The sequence below is a fragment of the Chelonoidis abingdonii genome, chromosome 5 (assembly GCF_003597395.2).
Source record: "Chelonoidis abingdonii isolate Lonesome George chromosome 5, CheloAbing_2.0, whole genome shotgun sequence".
In the NCBI taxonomy this organism is placed as follows: domain Eukaryota; kingdom Metazoa; phylum Chordata; order Testudines; family Testudinidae; genus Chelonoidis; species Chelonoidis abingdonii.
Genome location: NC_133773.1, coordinates 126059140 through 126075218, shown reverse-complemented (window position 1 = coordinate 126075218; position 16079 = coordinate 126059140). Strand labels below are relative to the sequence as shown.

The window sequence follows — 16079 nt, the reverse complement described above, 5'->3', positions numbered from 1 at the left end:
TGTTCTGTTGTAGCCTTTAGATGCCAAACTAGTGCAAATGACATCAAACTACATCACATTTGAGGCTATCTGATGTTAAAGCAGCTGATATTTTGTGGGAAAACTTTAGAAAACATCCTTTTTAGATAGAATTATGCTATGCATTTTTCTGCAACTGGGAAAAGGGTTGTTCTTATTTTACTGGCAACAGTAAGACAGCTTCTTGGTTTCTTTGAAAGTTCATCTGCTGTTTGTTCCCCACCAAAGGTTATAATCCTCTATCAAAGTCACTTCCAAAGAAATCAGTTGTGATACTTGTAAATAAAGGGTTATGGGTTCAGATGCAGCCAGAGCTCATTAGTTTTTAAAAACTAATATCTTGTTTTCATGCAGATATCTCTAGTGTTCTATTACAAAGAAATACACATAATTAGAAAGCTTTAAAATCTGCATTTTCTCAAAATTTTAAGGGGAAATTACTGGTTGTCCATTAAAACTCTGAAGCAACTTTTCTACATACTGTACTAGAAAATTAATATAGTCCCTGATCAGCAATGACAACATTAATTTCACTTGGTTTTATTTTTCACATGGATGTTTTTTCTCTAATATAAAGATACAAATTGAATTTTGTGATGCTAGTCTTTCCTTTTTAATGGACTTTTCTACTTTCTCCATTTGGAGGGGAAAGGGCCAAGAATATATTTCTAATAAAAGGTTTCCAGGATTTTTTTAAGAATGAATTGTCTGCAGGAGGACTTGCTTGCCAAAATCTGTTAAGGCAGTGTGTGAAGGATTTCAGTGGATATTTTTTTCATAGTAAGTGTTTCATTTGGGCCAGAGTGAGGAGGGCTATGTATGCTTCTCCAGGCTTTTTAGGAGTGAGTGCACACAAAGTATGAGACATTACATTGGGCCAGCATGCAGTTTAACTACCAAATTGAATTAGGAAAATCAGATTCTACTGAGCATTGGGTAACTGGATGACCGGGAAAGAGGACAATTGATATGAACTCATCTCTAAACACTACAATGTTTAGTTTCTAATAAGTTCCTGAAGAGTGTGCTTTTATTCATCTGAAAATAAAATATCTTTGATTTTAATCACTACAAATCTACATTAACACAAGGGAAAGGGCTCATTCAAATGGGTTTGAGGGCTTTTCACTTTAAGTGCCAGATGTCATCTTCCTTCCTGTTGCTACCCTTTGGTGATGAAGCTGTATTTCTGTGGCAAACTTACATTAATTCAAATAGGATTACATTTTGAAACAATTTCAGTTTAGTTTTAGTTCAGGACAACTTTCCTACACGTACCCTGGGCACCACCTTGCTGCTAATGTTGGCTGCTTGAGCTGGGTGAAGACTTTGACATTTAGCTACTCTGTGCCCCCTATGCAGGTGTCTAGAACTTTTCTGACGTGCTTTGACACCTGTCTATCTGTGCTTCTCTATCTCTAGTGGATCATCCTCTACTGAAAGCTTCCTTCTGTCCCTTAACACAGTCTGGCTGAAGTCTTCTCCTCATCAGTTCCTTCTGTCCAGAACAATATTTCCCTATCTCATCTATGCCATCTTTTTTTAAATTTACAGCAGAAACCTTTTTTGCCTGTAGCTCTTAATTTCTCTCTGGTTCCACTAATCATTTCCACACTCTACACTTTACTTATATTTAGACTTTTGATTATTAATACAAATAACAATTCAACATGAAAAAAAGTTAGAGAAACTAGCCAACATTTACAGCCAATCATACACTACACTTAATATCTTGCAGAATCTGATGATCTTCTCACATGGAATGCAGCTGTAATGTACCACTTCAGTGCTTTCTGGATCACTTGTGTACTCTTGTGAGGAATCTCTGATCATACGTAAGGCTTCTCGATTTATTCACAGGTAGTAAAAGTCATGGACAGGTCACAGGCAATAAACAAAAATTCATGGCTTGTGACCTGTCCAAGACTTACACTAAAAATACCTGTGATTAAATCTTGGGAGGAGGTAAGGGGGCCACTGCTGGGGAGGGTGGCATCTGTGGCCAGTGGCACCAGCTCTTAGAGGCCGCAGATTGCAGGCTGCTCCAGCTGGCCAGGGACTGCTGCCTGGGGCTGCGGACTACGGCTTCTCCGGCCACCCGCCCGGAGACCGCTGCTCGGACCACCAGAGCAGCAGCTGGTGTGGCTGTCCCGGGAGCCACCTGAGTGTTTGGTCCGAGAGCCAGCTGATTGGGTGGCTCTGGGGTCAGGCACACTGGCCCCTGCGGAGTTGCAGAAGGTCACGGAATCCGTGACTTCCATGATCTCCGTGACATACACGGAGCCCATATCATACAGAAGCACCTTGGGCAAAGGCAGTTAATACATCATAAACCCTTAAGTAAAATCATCTTGAGGATCAGAGAATAATTTGTAGATATCTGTGCTGATGAGGGGTTCAGATCGGGCATCAGAGTAACTTTTAAACTAATGCTGTACATCAGACCAATTAACAGAGAAACTCTTAAACAGACAAATGACCTGAAAGGTCTGATCCATAACAGACAGCCCAGAGAAGCATCTTCCATCTTTAAGGCAATATGAAGCCATTAGCTTCAATCCTGAGAAGATAAGAAAACCTGCCATTAGTGGAGAGAGAGCGCCTCTTCCCTGTACATCAGCATGTTCTGTTCTTGTCCTTTAGACACAGAATATTAGCAGTGCTAAATATAATACTTCACTACATATAATGTTTTGGATCCAGTTTGTGTGAAAGACACTATCTGAAACAGGCATGGTAAAGTTTTTTTTAAAACTGTATTATTAAGCGTTTTAATATAATAAACAGATAACCGCTTAATCTTGTGTACATATAATAAACAATTTAACATCTGTTAGATATAACTGCTGGAAATTGCTTTTCCCCTGAGCATTGAGGGTTTATAAATATTGAACCTGATCCTGTGAGTGTTGTGTGTGATAATCCCCAGGGATTTCTACTGGAGTTCTGCACACAGAGCACTTACAGAATCAGGTCACAATATTCTGTGGAAATAAGGAAACTTGCTACTTTCCTGCCAGCAAATGTATTCCAATAAAGCCTGTTTGGCTGCTGCTATTTGATATGGTGCTTAATAGTGGATGTGCCCTGGTAAAAACAGTGATGTATGTAACCACTTACTCATGAGGGCTGTTTTTTCTTTAATGTAAAATATCCTGTAAATTAAAGATTTTAAAGATTCCAAAATTGGGACTGTTGCTTATTTAACCTACGAAAATATATTTACTTTTATTTTGTTTTGGCTGCTTATAGCCTCAGCCATTGTCAGAATTCTGTCATACACATCTTAATTGTTTCTTTTGCCAGGGAGAACTGGTGACTGCATCAAAGGCAATCATTGAGAAGGAATATCAGCCACGAGTTATAGTGAGCACAGCAGGACCAAACCCCTTCAATAAACTCACTGATCGAGAACTGGAAGAGTATCGCAAAGAAGTGGAAAGGAAGCAGAAAGGTTCTGAAGGTTGGTTTGGTTTTAATATGTAACCATTTACATCAAGGCTATGGCCTAGTTGATAATGAGCATGGGACTGGGAACCAGGATCTTCTGCATTCTTAATCCTAGCTCTGATAAAGATTCCTTCTGTGGGCGCGGGTCAGTTACTTAACTTCTTGTTTCAATTTTTACAACTGTAAATTGGGGACAATATTTGCAAAACAATTTGGAGATAAAAACCACCACTGAAATGCTAAGCAATATTAGGTCAAAGTCTTGGTTCTTAATCAAACAAAACTTCACTGGAGTCAAAAGGGAATTGTGATTAATTACTATCCACAGAATTTGGCCAGTTTTTGTTGTCACTTAAAGTTGCATGTGGAAGCTTGAGACTTTGTTCAGACAGACCTTGTATTGAACTTGGTATACTACAGATTGTTTCATTTTAATAGGATAGCCCAGTGAATAAAAATCTGACATTGCTTTTAGGCAACAAGAGTGAAATTTTCTTACTCATTGTTGCAAGTTGTAGATGTGGTAAATATTTTGAGCTGGGAAAATGCAGATAAAAAATACCGGTTGGTGCTTTGAAAAGGAATCACAAGGTAAGAAGACACATGATTAGGGCACATCTCAGAACTCTCTCCAGGAACCACTAACCTATCAGAAAATGTAGTGAGAGCATCACGCTGCAATAAAGGAGAATTCACCATGGCATTTGAAGAATCTCTGCTATGTGATTATCATATTAAGTTTTACAGTGTAGCAGCTATGATACATCCACTAAGCAGATGGTATTGTTTACACTGGAATATTGGTGGCACAGTTTTACCAGTCTTTACAAGAGTCTGGTCCAGTGGGTAGAGCACTGGACTGGGACTAAGGAGATGGATTCTATTCCTGGCTTAGACTCTGCTGCATGACCTTGGGCAAGTCATGTCCCCTTTCTGTGCCTCTGATTCCCTGCTAAATCTTTGGCCGTCTTGTCTATTTAGATTATGAATCCTTTAGGGCGTGTGTTTTCACAGCACCTAGCATATTGGGACCCCAGTCTCAGTTAGGGCCTCTAGGCAGCATAGGCACCAACTTCCCCTCTCCTTGGGGGGTGCTTGACTCCCCCCTCCACCCAGGTCCCACTCCACCCCTTCCGCCAAGCCCCTGCCCTGCCTCTTTCCGCCCCTGAGCATGCCCCGTCCCCGCTCCTCCCCCTTCCTCCCAGATTTCGGGTGCATGCTGTGAAACAGATGTTCACAGCGGGCAGAAGGTGCTGGGATGAAGGGGGAGGAGTGATCAGCGGGGCCGCTGGTGGGGAGAGGCGTTGGGTGGGGGAGATGGGGAGCTTGGCTGCTGGCAGATGCTGAGCACCTGCTAATTTTTTCCGTGGGTGCTCCAGCCCTGGAGCACCCAGGGATCGGTGCCTATGCTAGGCACTATTGTTATATAAATAATAACTTACAGGGCAATGTACTAATTACGTTTCCTCTAAAAACTATATGGTGATTCGTCCCTTATTGGTGTGTGTTGCTCTTGCTGTACCTTCTGATATCTTGACGTATAAAGAGTCACAAATTCTGTCTTTTTCATGTGTAATTTTCTCTGTACAGTGATTAAAGCATTTTGTGGGACTGAGGTGTTAACATTACTGTGTCTATGTAATTGCATACCCCTTTATTTTCTATGTAACATTGCTACATCCTGCGTAGATAAGCTATCAAAATATGGAGAGACTGTGGTATTGAGACAGAAACCAGCTGGGAAGCCAAATGTTTTACTTAAAAGTCACAGCTACAGGGAGCAAAATTCTTCTGGAAAAAAACCTCTGGAGTTGCAAAGCAGGTCAAAAACCTTTCAAGGAGCAGTGAAAGAAGCAGATCTGACGATTTTGCAGACTCATGAAGGATCAACGCTATCTAAATCTTTAGATAATTCTGAGTTCTCTGCTGCACAAGTTTCTTGTCAGACCATGCAGCAAATCATCACAAATCTTAATCAGGAGGAGCCAGATGAGCAGAGGTCTCCACACAAGGAATTTCACACAGCAGTCATCAAAGCATTAAGTTCCAATCCTGACCTTTTGGCTGAGGCCTCAGGTACTAATGAATATGGTACCACTGAGTTTTCAATCAAGGGGAAGTCATCTCTTGCTTAATCTGCACTTACAGAGTCTCTGCTATCTCTGGACATCTTTCGTTGGCTTGGCTTATTACCTGTGGGGCTGATTTAATTTAATTGGTGGGTTTTTCTCGTCTGGATGAACTGTGTAGAACAGTGCTCTGGTACTGAGGAAATCTCTGTTCTAAATATTAAGGTGGCTTTTTTGTTTTACATTAACATCTGCTCCTTTAGTATCCAACTACCGTTGAAGCTGGAAGGGAGTGTGGGGGGATCCTTTTTAATTTGAAAAAAAAAATCTAAAACCACTGCAGAATCTGTTTGGAATAATTGCAGTTTATTGCACATTACATTGTGATTATCTGTGCACCTTTTCATTCTTTGCTTTGAGTAATGTACATTTTGTTTACGCCAAGGTTCTGCAAATAAACTCAAAGCAAGCAAAAGAACTTTATGTAATTTTAGTTTTGGTGCCCTTCTTCCATACGGTTATTTTTTCCTTTGGCTCTTCCCCTGCAAATTCCCCTCGCTTTAGATCAGTATTTTCCAATGCTTGGCTCCAAACTAGTGTTGTATAATCATTTCAGTCCATTTTACTGAGAAATGTTTTGAGTTGAAATAGTTGGATAGCATAACTTCTGTGACAGCTAAGATCACAACAGTGTTGGTCTGCACCTTACCTTTGCTTGCTTTGGAATTATTTGGTATTCAGACAGAATTTTCATTCAGAAAAAAAATGAATTCAAAGATTTTTGGGTGTGTAGCGGGATGTCTGTTTTCCTGCATCCCTAAAGAAGAATCTTGTATGCTGTTTTTAATTCCCATACTGATTCATCTATAGAACCTTCAGAAGATGCCAGGCAACAGAAAGAAAAGAGTGCTCCTGATCATACTTCAGCCCGTACTCCTCCCAGCACACCAGTTAAGCTAGAAGAAGGTATGTTACATTGAGCTGGGGTGGGGAAGACTCCTGTAGCTTCACCTGTCTTGACTGAAGCATGAAAAAATAGAATTTAATGAAATAAAGAGGAATTATTTTGGTTTTTATTTTTTTACAATCTGTAGAGCTGTGTAACTGAATGTAATAGTGATTATGTTCACAATAATAAAGAAATGTGCATTGTCAGTAGACAGATTATCACCATTTCAAAATTGCCTAGTCATCTTGTTGAGTTTCTGAATTGAATCACCCCTTTGAGCACTCTGAACAAGAGGTGGCTGCTGTTTTGAAGTGAAATGTTGTTTCTAATGATGAAGCAGACCTTCTCTGAATTGAACATGAATAGATAGTTTGTCAAATCCTACTCACTGGTTGCACATTTCTTAAACATTATTGTATTTGGATTACACCTCTGGGAATATTTTTCTCTCCCAGTTTAGATCTTAGTTTGATTTGTTAACATGATGATGTAAAATTATCAGAAAAATGAGGAAAGGGCCAAGAAAATCCGTTATCCCTTTGAGGAAAAAAAGGATAAAAGTAACAGTCTATCTGTTAAATAGGTGTAATCTAATTTCTGTTTTGTGTTTCCTTTACCTTATTCATTGGGATATATCACTTGTCTGTTATGAAGTCTTCCACGCACTACTTCATCTCATTCTGTTTTCTATAAGAATGGCTCCAACCATTCTTTTAATTTAACACAATGGCTGTGATGAATGCATAGATTCTCTACTTGTGCTTTTTTCTTCTTGTGGCTGCGTTACAAACAGGAGATGGATATGCTAAAGAGTACCTGTTACCATAGTAAGTATCATCCCATACTCTGACCTGTTTCTGCTGCTTTCCCGGAGTTCTCTGGGCTTTGCTTCATTCTCTTGCATCTTTGTTGTTTACTGAGTTTTGTTTTCTGTTTGTGCTTTTTGTTTTTTAAAGGCATTTTTATAGTCAGTGACAGACACTAATTCCTTCCATTGTTGCTTTCTTGGAATTCTAGGTCAGTTACATAAACTTTACATTAAAGTGTGCTATACTGTTGAAAGGGACTGTGAAAGTATCGTCATGGGTTCCATGTTCGTCTGTCTTTCAGTGACTCTGTACCCAGCTGCCCCAATTTATGAGTAATAAGCTGTTTGTCCAAAAGCCCTTGGTTCGTATTCCTCCTAGAACATGAAAATTGAACTGTGTTCTGCGTGGCTCTGATACTACCAGGATTCTAAAACTGGGACTTAGTCTGAAATTGTGTTGCATGAGTTAGCTATGAATGAGCTCACTCTTTAAGCTGTGTTGGCTTTACAGGGATAACAAAAGTAAACTTCATGTATATGTGTATTTCCCTAACCTAAGTAGCTGTGACTGAATTTGATGAGAGCTATGACTGACAGAGCGATCCATTGAGTGAAGGTGCCATTCTTCTTTGAGTGCTTGCTCATGTCCATTCCATATTAGGTGTGTGTGGTCACCACATGCACCGGTGCCGGAAGTTTTTCCCTCAGCAGTATCCATAGAGGACCAGCTCTGGCACCCGCTGGGGTGGTGCCGCATGGCGCGGTATCAGTTCTTTCTTGCCGCCAGTGATGGTGCTGGAATATCTGCTGATTTGGCTAGGTTTTCTGTTCTTGTGAATGTTGAAAAACCTGTAATATAGTTGTATATAGTTAGTAGTTTCTTAGTTAGCCTTAGTAGTAGTTCTTAACTTTTCATTAGTCCCAAACGGGACTCACCTGGGGGACAGGGCATGTCCTGGTCCCCAGGCTTTAAGCCCTGCGATGGCTGCAAACGGTCTATGCCCGTCAGTGGTCCACATACCAGCTGCCTAAGGTGCTTAGGCAAAGGGCACATGAGTGCCATATCTGCAGGTCCTTTAAATCTAGGACGAAGGAGTGCGATATTTGTCTGAAAGTGCTCCTAATGGAGTCGGCACTCACTCTGGAACCAAAGCAGTGGTCTGACTGCACACCAAGCACAACGACCTCCATGTGCAATGCTCCGCCGATGCCATCCACGAGCCGGCACCGGTCTCCCTCCATGGCTCTGGTCATGAAGCCGAAAAAGACTGGGAGGGAAATAAGGGAAAGGAGAGGGCGGGGGCAAGCCACGACCCATGCCGGGCAGCTCAATACTCCGTTCAGGAAGTCGGGTCCCAGCTCAAGTCGAGCGGTGCAGCCTATCCCATGCTTTGCCTGTGACCATGGATAGCAGTGCACGCCCTAGCCAGCTTCAGGTGCCATCGGCACACGAAGCTCTTCGAGTGGTTCAAGAGATCCTGATGCTCCTAGTGCCACCTATACCAGCTCCCGCGGACCCCTGGTCTCAAGGAAAACCCTGTGTCCCTGCCTCAGTGGCATCATTCCCCATTGAGTGGGACGTCTCACCAGCTTCACCCACCCGCAGCTGTCACTCCTCAGGACGAGAGAGGCAGGCTCAGTGGAGCCCTCTTTGGTCCCCACACCAGGGGCACTGATTGAGGGACTCGAGAAGTACCTCACCGGTAGATTGGCGCAGACCCTCTGAGGCACGAGCCACCTGGCAAGAACTCCAGAACCAGCCCCTACCATCTCCCAGGGCCTGGGACCGATCAGAGACCACCAATCGCTGGGCCATCATCTCCTGTCTTGATGAAGGAGGTCACCCTACTCAGGGTGATCCTCCCGGCAACCGGCCTGTAGTAGCTCCCGGTCCTGTTCAACATACCGGTCAAGTAGCATGAGGCGTGGATTGCTGGGTATCCAACGCCAATCCACCAAACGCTATCAGTTCCCAAGAGCCCAAGCAAGGCAGTATCTCTTGGACAGGTTGGCTTCGGGACACAGCAGCCGGCACCGGTTGGACAAGAGCCACTGCTCAGCCCGATCCTGGTCGCCCCATACCAACCACTCCACTGGTAGTGCTGGCTTGGAGCGAGGTTCCCTGCCGGCAGGACAAGCCCATGTACCGGCGGTGCTGTTTACGTTATCAGCACTGAAACCTGTTACATGTCCCCAAGTGCAGTGGCTGGCGCCCTGGTATCTGTGGAACCCTTGGGGGTTCACCCAACCTTCCCAGGCTCCCTGATCAGTGTCAGGAGCCTCGGAGAGGCCAGCAGCCTCGATATCCCATCCCCTTTGGTGCTTGAGATTTTGAGGGGTAAGATCCCACAGATCCAAGAGGATCCAGGGGAGCAAGCTGCTGGACCATGGAGGTTCCCGTGGCAACGGCATCGTTGTCGCCAGATGAGGCTATCACCGGGCCCCCTCACCCAGTTCCTTAGGATGATGCCAAGGCACACCAGGAACTTTTGAAAAGGGCCACTTCTAACCTGGGGCTTCAGGCAGAAGAATTGGAAGAGCCCTCAGACTCTCTGTTTGATGTCCTCTGCTCCTCGGCTCCTGCCAGGGTGGCTCTACACCTTTATGAAGGGGTTTCCAAAATCACGAATGACCTGTGGCAGACCCCCTCTTCCCTGGCCCTTATCTCTAAAAGGGCCAAACGCAAGTACTTTGTGCCGACCAAAGGGCACGAGTATTTATTCTCTCACCCAGCCTCTAAATCACTTATGGCTGAGGCGGTTAACCACAAGGAGAAGCAAGGGCTTCAGCTGAGAGTGACCAATCACCAGGCCTTCCTTGGCTGATATGTGGCAAGTCATGGCCAAGTTCAAAGAAGGAGTTCTGAGCTATCCTCGATAAGGGCATGACTGCAGCCACAGTGAACCTCCAGGTGGCATCAGATTCTACTGCCCACACCATGAGTTCCGCTGTCTCCATGCAGCAAGTCTCTTGGCTGCTCCTCTCTGAGTTGTCCACCAAGGCCCAGCAGTCATTGCAGGAGCTGCCCTTTGACGGCGGGGCCCTATTTGGAGAGAAGACAGACAGCAAGTTGCATGGCTGCAAAGACTCCTGCACTGTACAGAGAGACTTTGGCAAACCAGTAAAGTGCCTAAAACCACTATGGCTTATTGTTAAAGGCGGCCTAGTAAGCAAGCTGTAAATGGCCATTCAGCAATCTCAGCTTGACCAAGGCAGGAGGGGAGGGGGTTTTGGGTGCCACAGAAAGGGCAGCTTGACCCCCGCATCCTTCCTGATAAGAATTGTGTTGAAGTTGCTGATACATGCATTTTAAAAGAGCAGGAGGTACCCTCAGGAATGTCTATTGAGGTCTCGAGGTTGCAAACCCTGGAAAGACCCACACCTGGTTAATCAATAATCAGAAGGAACCTCTTGCTGGATCGTTGAAATTGCTTACTTAACAAGGTTTCTTTAAGGGACATGTCATTCTATTACTAATGTATAAATAAGGGGAAAAAGCTTGAGATAGTTGGACTTGTTTGGGGACTCCCTTTGGACTCTCCCTCTGGACACATCTTGCGGTTCCCACTGGCAGACAAAAGATTTGGCCACTGGAAACCTGCTGCTGTGTCACTTGAAAGACACACTCAGTAATTATCAAGGGTTGGGGGTGTTTTACTAATCTTGTTGCGGACGTGTGTAAGTGCTTGAGACTAGTAAAGTTTTTAGCTTTATGTGAAAGCACTCGTGTTGTCCTGTTTGCACCAGCCATCTATCGGTCGGACAGCCATGTATCCCCTGATTTATTTCCTGACACCACCTCGCACAGAGTAAAAGTTACCAAGAGCTTTGGGTTGAAAGAACCCCAGCTAACAGGACCACCACCCTGAAAATCCTGGGTCTCTACGTCCCAGCCCCGTCACATTAACGGTTCAAACTGCAGCAGCCTCAGGACCAAGGGAGCCAGCCTCGGCAGGATCCGCCCCATAAATGAGCCAAGGATTACAGTCGCTGTCCGAGCCACCCACGTCCACCCTCAGCCCAGTCGGGCTTGACCCATAATAAGCAGGGGGACAAATGGTCATTTTGAGGGTGCGCCTGAAGGTGAGTACCAGACTATCCCCCGGATTCCTCTTTCCCAGTATTCTCTGATTGCCTTTCCACTTTCCTCCTGGCATGAACTGCTATAACTTCCAACCGCTGTGTCCTCAGCACAGTGGAACAGGGTTATCCCTTCCAGTTCCTTTCTACCTCATCTTCCCTCCCGCCTTCCTTGTTCTTCTTCAGGGACTCCTCTCACGAGAGTCTCCTCATGCAGGAGGTAAAGGGATTACTGCCGCTGGATGTGGTGGATGAGGTTCCTCTCAAGTACAGGAACAAGGGGTTCTGTTCCTGATACTTTTTAATCCCAAAGGCCAAGGGCAGTCTACGCCCATCCTGGACCTGCGAGACCTCAACAAGTATTTACAGAAGCTAAAGTTCCGCATGGTCTCTCTGCCTTCTACTATCTCCTCCCGGGATCCGGGAGACTGGTATGCTGCCCTCAGCTCGAAGTACGCATACTTCTACATCGCAGTCTTTCGAGGGCACGGACACTTCCTCCGGTTTACGGTGCAGCTCCACCACTACCAGTTTATAGTCCTCCCGTTCGGCCTGGCAACAGCACTGAGAGTGTTTACCAAGTGCATGTCGGTAGTAGCGGCTTACCTCAGGCACCGGTGTATCCAGATCTCAAGGGCGGCTCCAGATCTCAAGTCCCAAGGGAAGTTGCGGTGCTTCAAGCCACGTGCCACTCTCTGGGCCTACTGGTGAATGACGAAAAGTCAACGTTAGTGCCAGTGAAGAGGATAAAGTTCATTGGAGCAGTCCTCAACTCTGCCTGCACCAGAGCGTTTCTGCCACTGGAAAGGTTCAGCACAATGGCAAACCTCATCGTAGAAGTCTCAGCGTTCTCTCTGACTACAGCCAGCCTCTACCTGCACCTGCTGGGCCACATGGCAGCATGCACTTACATGGTCTGCCATGCCAGGCGCCGGATGCGGCCCCTGCAACAAAGGCTGGGGAGGGTCTATTCCCAGTCCCGAGACCCCCTGAAGAAGATCATTACCATTCCCCAGGCGATACTTACCTTGCTGAGATGGTGGACCGACTGCACGACAGTCCTGGAAAAGGTTCTGTTCGACAACCCCTCTCACTCAAGTTGGTGTTGGATGCCTCGGACCTCGGCTGGGGGACACATCTCAGCAACCTCCAGACACAGGGGATGTGGTCCCCGGAAGAGGCACGATTACCTATAAACATCAACCTCTTCGATCAGCTCAGCTGGTGTGCGGAGTTTTCTTGCCCCACCTGACGGACAACACAGCCTCGATGTTCTACATCAACAGGCAAGGGGGAGCCTGCTCAATGGCTCTGTCAAGTTTGTGGGAGTTCTGCATCAGCCACAAAATCCACCTGGAAGCTTGTCACCTTCCCGGAGTTAGGAATACACTGGTAGACCAGCTCAGCAGGAACTTCTCCTCTCACTGTGAATGGTCGCTTCATACAGAGGTAGCGTGCATGCTCTTCCGAAGGTGGGGAACTCCCCAAGCGGGAGATAGAACAAGAAATGCAGGGCCGCTCATCAGTAGGACCCTGGCAAAGGTCAAGAGAGAGCAGGCACAGGTTATCATGGTCGCATCAGCATGGCCTCACCAGCACTGGTTCGGCATGCTCATGAACCTGTCAACGGCCCCTTCCTAGCCCTTGCCCAACCGACTGGACCTGCTGCTGCAGGACCATGGTTGGCTCTTACACCCCAACCTTGAATCCCTCCAACTCTCGGCTTGGATACTCTGTGGCTGAACCTGGAGGAGTGGACCTGTTCGGAAGGAGTCCAACAGGTCCTCCTGGAAAGTAAGAAGCCCTCAACTAGACTGACTTGCCTGGCGAAGTGGACGAGGTTTTCCCGCTGGGTGTCCGAGCGGGGCATCTTTCCCTCGCATTCTTCCATACGGGCTGTCCTGGTCTACCTCCTCTATTTGAGGGACCAGAGCCTGGCACACTCTCTTCCATTAGAGTGCATCTTGCGGCAATCTCTGCGTTTCACTCGCCGATCCAAGGACAGACAGTATTCTCCCATTACGTGATGATCAGATTCTTGAGAGGGCTGGAGAGATTCGTCCTGCAGTGGGATGTTAACTTGGTCCTCTCTAGGCTCACTGGCCTGCCCTTTGAGCCGTTTATCTCCTGCTCCCTTTCCCATCTGTCATGGAAGGTTGCATTCCTGGTGGCGGTGACGTCGGCAAGACGGGTCTCCAAAATTAAAGCCTTGACCTCAGAACCACCATACATGGTCTTCTACAAAGACAAGGTTCAATTGCAGCCCCACCCAGCCTTCCTGCCAAAGGTGATCTCCACCTTCCATATGAACCAGGACATCTTCCTCCCGGTGTTTCATCCCAAACTGCACAAGACCAGTGAAGAGAGGCATCTTCACGTCCTGGACATTCAGAGGGCCTTGGCTTTTTACTTAGAATGTACCAAGCCTTTCCGTAAATCCACTCGACTCTTCATTGCTACAGCGGATAGGATGAAGGGTCATCTGGTGTCCTCGCAGAGGATTTCCAGTTGGATCACCTCATGGATAAGGACCTGTTACAACCTGGCAAGGGTTATGCTGCCACTGCCGATTGTCAGAGCCCACTCAATGAGAGCTCAGGCGTATTCGGCGGCCTTCCTGGCACACAATGCTATCCAGGCCATCTGTAGAGCTGCAGTGTGGTCCTCGGGCAACACGTTTACCGCTCATTATGCCATCACTCAGCAGGCCAGAGACGACATTGGATTCGGCAGAGCTGTGTTGCAATCTACATGTCCGTGAACTCCTACTCACCTCCAGGGATACTGCTTTGGAGTCACCTAATATGGAATGGATATGAGCAAGCACTCAAAGAAGAAAAGACAGTTACCTGTTCCGTAACTGGGGTTCTTCGAGATATGTTGCTCATGTCCATACCACGGCCCGCCCTCCTTCCCCACTGTTGGAGTTTCCGGCAAGAAGGAACTGAGGGCGAGGGGAGCTAGCGGTGCCCCTTATACCGCACCATGCTGGTGCAACTCCAGGGAGCGCCAGAGCGGGTCCCCTGCTTATACAGCTGAGGGAAAAACTTCCGGCACTGGTGCATATGACGAGCACACATACCTAATATGGAATAGAAATGAGCAACACATCTCAAAGAACACCAGTTATGGAAAAGGTAACTGTCTTTTTTATGTAGTCAGTTTTCTGACTACAACTGTACATAAAAAATATAATTTTGAAAAGTGTATTTCCATTGTGATAAAACTCTAGCATCTGTGTGTGTATGAAACACACCACTTTACCTCCATTAAGGCCAAAGCCGCAGACAGAAGTTTTAATGCTATTACTGCAGCACAGTGTGCACTTAATATGTGTTTGTGCTATTATTTCTAGAATATATCTTTAAATTTCTACGTATTCATCTCTGAAATCGTTTTTGTTAGAAGATATAATTTGGAAAACCGCACTGATGGATGTACTAAAATCACTGAGCGAAATAACAAATGTCATACACATTGTGTGGTGTTCTCCTTTATCTGATGTAGAATTTGAGGATTTCTCTATTCTGATTAAAAACTTTCCCATCCATAAGCTAAATTCAGAGATCCATGTTTCATTCCAGTGTACAGTGATTCCATCTCACTAAATGCTGTAGTGACAATTTCAGAGGCTGGGTGGGATAACTGTCATGGACAGACGAGTTAAAATTATTTTTATTTTATAGCTGTAATGCTTCGTAGAGTGGCAAAGTCTGTTTAAATGCCAGTAGCTTCCTATGCTTTTATTTCAGGAATAATCCAAACTATTGATGGTCCTTCCTTTTATATAATAAAAATTAAAATAAAATAAAGTCTAACTACATGAAAATCAGGTGCAGTACATGTACTAAGAAATTAGTCTGATTAATGCCTTCCACTTTAATTCCTGAAGAAATAAAAATCATGACTAGAAAGGTGGTAATGATGAAAAGAGCAGTGCTGGTGATAGACTGTAAATGAATTGCTGTATAATTGTCATAAAGGGTTAATCAGACTAACACCTCATTAGGCAGCTCATAACATACATAATGGCTTTCTCCTTTACCCTGTTTTAAATCCGGTCTGCATCATAACACAATTTCAGACTTCTAACCATTTTGAGCATTTGGCTTGATACTGAGTATTAAGTGGTTATTGTGGATCTAACATAACAGAAGTTCACACTATTCCAGGCAAATATACCACACATTCACAGAACAGTGTCTTCTAGGACACAATTTCATTAGAGACACTCTCATACTTTCTGTAGACTGTTGTAATCACCTCTCAAAGCCTTGAACATAAAACTAATGCTCTGACCCAAACTGTTCTCGTGACTGCAGCAGATCTTTAATTTTTGAATTTTTAAAATGAAAATTGTTGCCTCTATTTTTCTCGCAGCTCGCAAACCTCTCTGGCCAGCTTTCATCCACTTTCCTCTTTATGCTCTACTGTCATGGGTGGAGTTGACACAGCTAGCTGGCCACTTATGAATTTGTGCTTTACATGCAGGCAGTAAACAAGTGCAGTGAGTTCTAAGGAAGTGCTCAGTGCAGACAGGATTGCTTTACCAATAACATGGTATATTTAAAAGGAGAGTGTCACTAAATGTCACCAATGCCTGTGAGGTCCACCGTAGATTAGTGAGTAATGTGCTAGCAAGGCCTATGTACCACTTTAGCCCCATTTAAGCTATGCCTCATGCTTTGCACAGGGATGAACTCAC

The 16079-nt window shown here is 45.1% G+C and overlaps 1 protein-coding gene across 23 annotated transcripts in view; it reads left to right on the top strand.

The window, feature by feature from the left end:
- Positions 1–16079, top strand: part of ADD1 (adducin 1) — a 127914-nt gene that overhangs the window by 108560 nt on the left and 3275 nt on the right. For 8 of the 23 annotated variants that reach the window (XM_032781034.2, XM_032781033.2, XM_075066623.1 and 5 more), the window contains 3 exons: positions 3325–3481; positions 5158–5544; positions 6408–6503. In XM_032781034.2, coding sequence (XP_032636925.1) covers positions 3325–3481; positions 5158–5544; positions 6408–6503 — 640 coding nt within the window. The other 15 variants (XM_032781043.2, XM_032781041.2, XM_032781042.2 and 12 more) reach the window with 7 other exon arrangements.